At 43.9% G+C, this 6,000-nt stretch overlaps 1 protein-coding gene across 1 annotated transcript in view; it reads left to right on the top strand.

The window, feature by feature from the left end:
* Positions 1 to 2,317: 2,317 nt before the first annotated feature.
* The window catches only part of lrp4 (low density lipoprotein receptor-related protein 4), a 99,573-nt gene continuing 95,890 nt past the window's right edge, over positions 2,318 to 6,000 (top strand). Inside the window, exon 1 of the mRNA XM_076078619.1 lies at positions 2,318 to 2,378. Within this exon, the coding sequence (XP_075934734.1) occupies positions 2,318 to 2,378 (61 nt within the window). The remainder of the gene's footprint in view (positions 2,379 to 6,000) is intronic.

The following is a 6,000-nucleotide window of genomic DNA, read 5'->3' as shown; positions in this document are numbered from 1 at the left end:
GATGCTCCACAGGAGAGTGCAGGGGAGGTGTGTGCTGAATGACGATGTCCCGTTTAGAGACGATGGAGCTCACATCCTAACTGAAGCTGCCTCGTCATTAGAAAGTGGGTTCTAAAGCCTCCTTTCCAGAGAAAGAGGAGAGAGAAATATGAAGACTGTGCAGCAGTGGACGTGCTAGTGAGGCAATAAAAGGTTCTGATTCTGATTCTTACCCTACATCTCTTCATCCCACGACCCTCATTCCTTACCCTACATCTCTTCATCCCACAACCCTCATCCTTCATCCCTTACCCTACATCCCTTTATCCCACGACCCTCATTTCTTCATCCCTTACCCTACATCACTTTATCCCTCAACCCTCATCCTTTCATCCCCTACCCTCATCCCTTACCCTTCATCGCACAACTTTCATCCCTTCCTCCCTCAATCACCTTTCGCTCCCAAAGTCCATCACTTCAACATGCAACAAACCATTTGAAACCCTTATCGCTATTAGCGTGGTCTTTGTTAGTGAACAGATCATTATAGATAATCATTGTACAATGGTAGCATTCACGGCTGTAATGCCCAGCTGTGATTTGTGAAATCCCAGCCGTCACAGCTATTGTCCTTTTCTTTCTTCCTCCGCCAGAACTCACACACAAGAGCCGAAACATAATGAATGTCAGGTTGAACTGGCAGAAATAAACGTCACACAAATTTCCCTGTAACTGTTGAGTCAGCATTGCAACAAATCAGTTATGTGTGACATCTGGCTTGAATTAGACTTGAAAATGTCTTGGTGCATGAACTATACTGTATATTAAGCTGCTGGTATGGGGTAGTAGAGTATTTCGTTAAAGTTCATTGTCTATAATTTATGGCTTTATTATTGGCTATTCTCTATATGAAACTGATCAAAATAGCTTTCATGAGGCCTGGAAGGCCTTGAAATGTGTTTTGGTTAGCGGTACTTAAGTTTTTGCTTTTTACTTAAAATGCATGTTTTGTTGCTATAACACTATTCTTATAGGAACCGGTGATGTGTCTGTGATCCCTAACAGTGAGATTAGGTGATTTTATATGATAAAATTCTCATTTTTCAAGCTCCTGGTGGCAACGTGATGTTCCTATGGGGGCTTGCAGTGTGTTTCCAGTCTTAATTAGTGAAAGAAAAATGACTTAATTGTATACAATAGTTGTTTTCTGTCTAATGGAATCGCTATCATGTTCCTATGGGATTTTGCATTGGATTTTATGTCATAGTGAATAATGACTTTACAGTGACTTTTTGGACTAAGCTGCATGTATAAACTTGTGGTATAACTATATAATTCCTGTTGGAGCATCTTGTATTCCTTGGGTAAAAAAAACAAACATGCGTCCACAGAAACCTTTTTGGACTTAATTACATTTTAATATAAACCATAATACCCCCTCCAGCAACTTTTTGTAAATCTGTGGTACTGAATAATGGCTCTGTAATGACCTCATCTCGCGGCCATTACACCCCACTGTAAAAACCACTGCTCTGTAATTTGCCTCCATTGATTTAAGTGACAACAGAGAAGTTTTTCCCCTCCTCTTCTTCTTCTTTAACCAACATTGTGTAAGAAAGAAAAGCAGAATGAGAGGGGGGAAATACATTTTTCCTCGCTGTGGGGAGAAGCACAAACAATTTACTCATGCCTCCACATGCTGTCTGGATGTATCCTTTGATTTGCTGACCACCAGCCTCTTTTAAAGACATTGCAATTCAAGAAATGACACAACGAGAGCAGAGAGTTTGGACGAGCCAATTTCTTGCTGGATGGGGGAGTTGGGAGAGTGATGAGGATAAAACACAACGTCAAAAAACAACAAATTGGGGAGATTTAATGTTTTCTTTGTATTTTACAACACCTAACGTGAAACTATGTGTCATTGTTGCTAATTTACGCTCAAGTTAGTTTACATATACGGCGGTAAACACAGTTAGCTCCCCCTCATCTTGCGTTTGGTACGGCCCACAGCTCCTTTTGGTAGCTACAGCGTCAGGAACTAGAGCACAACATGCTGGAGACCGTCGCCGGGCTATTCCTCTCACAGAGTTAACTTTTTAATCCAGGTTTTGTCGCGCTATCGCACACAAGAGGAGGAGGCGGAGGAGGAGGTCGGGGAGAGAAAAGGGGCTGAGAAGTCAGTCATGGTGTGAGGTTCGCGTGAAAAGCCGGAGCGTCTACTTGCAGCAGAAAGCCCGTTGATATTTAACTGCGAGGAGGAGAAGAATAAGAAGAACCACAAGAAGAACGAGAGGAAAGGGAAGCCCGGAGAAGCGAGAGAAAAGCGGGGTGCAAGATGCAGCTGGCCGCGGTGCTGTGGGGCTCCCTGATAACTTTGCTGCTCAGCCAGAGTCCAGGTAAGAACACGTCCGTTTAAAAAACGCTGCAAAGTGGAGTTGAAACCGCACGTGAGCATGTTTTGGAAGAGGTGAACGGAGGTATATTTGCACCGCCTGTGTTTGTCAATAGTATTTTTTTGTTGTTTTTTTATTCCGTCCGTATCAGCTCTGTGAACTGGTTTGACTCGCGCATTCAGACGTTGAAACCCCCAGCAGCCAAGTTTCCCCCTTTTATTAGAGAGCGCAACGTACGGTTAGAATAGAAGCTGTCGTAGAAAATGTGTCTGAGCGTTCGTCCGTTATTAAATCCGTGTTTGACAACATGCTTGTTGAAGCGATGGCGCGAGCTCTCACTCACATCTGCCGCATTTCGTCGTTTAAAAAAAAAAAAATAGATTTAACATGAGAAAATGTTGCTTTCAATTTTTGTAATTCCACTTTTGATACTTTGTTGCTTTGTAGTCTTGAAGCTTCTTTTTTTTGCACTTGTGTGCGTGCTGTTGGAAGTCTATGGGTATTAGATTTTGTAACAAGTTAAACTATATATTTATACGTTGTTGTTTTTGTTGCTGTTACATACAGGTTAGGTTGTATGTACTACAATATGTAGGGAGTATGCATACGCATGGTGTCCTGTCTCTCAACCATCAGACCATATTTGGCTGATAAGGGAATAAAACCCCAACTCTTAAATGAGTTAGAACGGTGCTTTAAGTTAAGCCTAGAAGCTGAGAATGAGACATGCACTGTGTGATGGGTTTTGTGCCCTTACATGGCTTATAAGCGGGTAGAAAGTTTGGTGCAGTTACTTGAAAATGCACTTTTCACTTCTCTCTGTTGTGCAAATTACCCATTAGCTTAACACATAACTGTGTGTGTCGGTGGATGCACCCCCAATTTCTCTGTTCGGTTTAAAGAAGAAGAAATCCAAGCACGCTGCTCTCGGCTGTGATTGCAGGTGAACTGGGCTGTTTATCTGTGATAACCTGCATCCTGTCCGCCCCCGGCAGCACTTATAATTGGTCTGAGTGATTTCCACCCCCCCCCCCCCCCCCTCCTATGTTTTCTCTAACACCTTGTATTTACAACATGTTAGAACAGCCGCTGGAATGCAAAGACCCTACGTAAGCTATTTCTAAACACACACACACAGCGGGCTGAGCACACACACACAGTCGCACACACAGTCGCACACACACACACGCACACACAGTCGCACACACGGGTGCCGTGCCCTCTTGGCACGACACAAAAAAGATTTACACGACAGGATAGCAGAAATTACATCTGTAATTGGCTGGTTGGACCTCAAAAAGGAGGTTGCTGTAACGTAATTGTGACGACTCCTAAATGTCACTGGCAGACAGTCTCCAAAATGTCAGCCAGATAAGATTCAATATCCAATTGAAAACAAAAGCCCCCCCCCCCCCCTGAATGATCCACATCCTATTTATAGTTGGGCCTTTCATCCTTTCAGATATAGTTATCAACGTTCTCCCCAACCTCCCCTCTTTATCTGGGGGGGGGGTGCTCGTTTGATAATGGACTTGTTCTGTCATAAAGCAATTAAGTCTGCCGGGCCTGCATCTTAAACACATCGCCGTCTGTTGTGCAATGAGTGTGAGCTGCCGCTGTTGGCATTCACCATTGTGGCACACGACGTATAGCCCCACTGATAACTGGTTTTGTGGGCTAGTGCCTGATAAATGGTGTTCAATTCCAATTATCAATTCAAGATCTGGAAACGTGACCATTACCACGCTAGTAATTTCAAATATAACTTCTTCCCCCTCAGAGTTGTCTGGGTGGAAAATCCACTGAAATAGCATTTAAACCCTCATGTGACGGTGACAGCCAGACTCGCACTAATGACATTATTTTAGGGCTAGGGGCTCTTAGAGACGGGATCTCATGCCACAGCTATCCAGTGGTTGGGAAACCCCAGGATGCATGACATCCCAACATGGATACTTATGTCTTTGAGCAATCAATCGACTAAATCAAATGTTCAAAGCAAAAATTCCAGCGGGTCAAGATTTAAAAGGTTTCGTCACATCGGCCACAAATGTTAGCAAAGTGATATACCGCTCCAACCCTGATATGTCAGCTGTTCATTTTCTTGACTCTCGTATTGTATGATTTTTATTATGGGGCTCCTGGAAAGATGATTTAGGTTGTAAAGGCTATCATTTTCTAAGCTGTGTACTGTGAATGGCATTATAAATACCAGCCGCCGGGCCCAGCTGACAGTAGATGACCCAGGGCTACGATTTATTACTCTGCTTGTGTGTGTGTGTGTGTGTGTGTGTGTGTGTGTGTGTGTGAGAGCGTCTCCAACGTGTGTGTGTGTGTGTGTGTGAGTGTGTGAGAGCGTCTCCAACGTGTGTGTGTGTGTGTGTGTGTGTGAGGTCAAGATGCCTTCTCAGCTGCGTCTGGTGGCCTTGCAGTAATAGGCCGAGTTGGTTTAATGGCGTGTTGGGGAGTGTGTTCTACGGTTTAATGAAGTCGTCTGGGACGGGACGACGCCCCACCCACTCCTGCCATCCCCCGCTGGACGCTCCTCATTCACCGATCAGCTGTTGATCGGACGCACACGTTGAGTCAGAACCTCCGGTGTTGTTCCACTGATGGCATCACTGCACATTAGATCACGTTTGTACTTCCAGTAACGCATTATAAATATAAAAAGCTCAATGGAGGTTAGGGTTGGTATGAAACGATGATGATCCTGAGCAGGACTGAAGTGAGACAATGCTGCTGTAAAAATGTGACAGCTGGGCAACTGCCCAAAAAACTCCTTCCTGTAGTGGGTTTGGTCGTTTTCAGCTTCTGCTGAAGAAGAAAAGAGAGAGTATGATGACGGGGAAAATACAAAGAAAAGAGGTGGGCTGCAATTATTTACATCATTAAAACATTTCCAGTGCAGTTTCCCAGAACACAAGGCTACATTTTCAAATAGGTTTGTTTGAAGTCCCAAAAACCCAAAGGTATTCAATTTACAATGCTCTAAACCAAACAAAAGAAGCGCCAACTCTTCTTTGAGATGCTGAAAGTGGGGAGTGTTTGGCTTTTTTACTTGATAAAAGGCCCGAGTGAGTTTCCAGTGGCGTGGTGTTGCAGAGGCGGGTCGCCTCACCACAAATGAGCGCCTTTTGCTACCGCACAATAGTTGGCACACTTGTGATTTAAAACATTAACCTTCGGGGAGGAAGCAGCGCAAATGCCGCATTTTAATGAGCATGGCTGTTGTCTTGGCCGCCGCCTAGTAATAACAGAAAATTAATCTCAAGAGACGAGTAGAGAATATTAAATACAACTTCTTTGTTTTAATGAAACAACGGATTTGGTCGGAGATGTTTGTCTAAATTTAGGTACGGTGTGCAAAAAGCATCGCTCATGTGGCATCTGTTTCGGCACCAACACTCTGTATCCTCACACGTACATAATAAAGTACCGTACAAATTAATGGAGATCTTTGCCTAGCCACCTCTGCAAAATCATCTCATGATCTTGGAGATAAACTCTCTCTTGATCGTCTAATGGACCAATCATTTCAGCACTAATGGTAGTTGAAAAGAGAACCGAAGCAAGACCAGCGTACAGTCGAGGTTGGAGGCGAGCAGAGAGTCTGTTGATTGGA

Source organism: Anarhichas minor, unplaced genomic scaffold (genome assembly GCF_050575085.1).
Source record: "Anarhichas minor isolate MPS153535 unplaced genomic scaffold, ASM5057508v1 ptg000067l, whole genome shotgun sequence".
NCBI lineage: Eukaryota > Metazoa > Chordata > Actinopteri > Perciformes > Anarhichadidae > Anarhichas > Anarhichas minor.
This window is presented reverse-complemented; position numbering and strand designations above follow the sequence as displayed.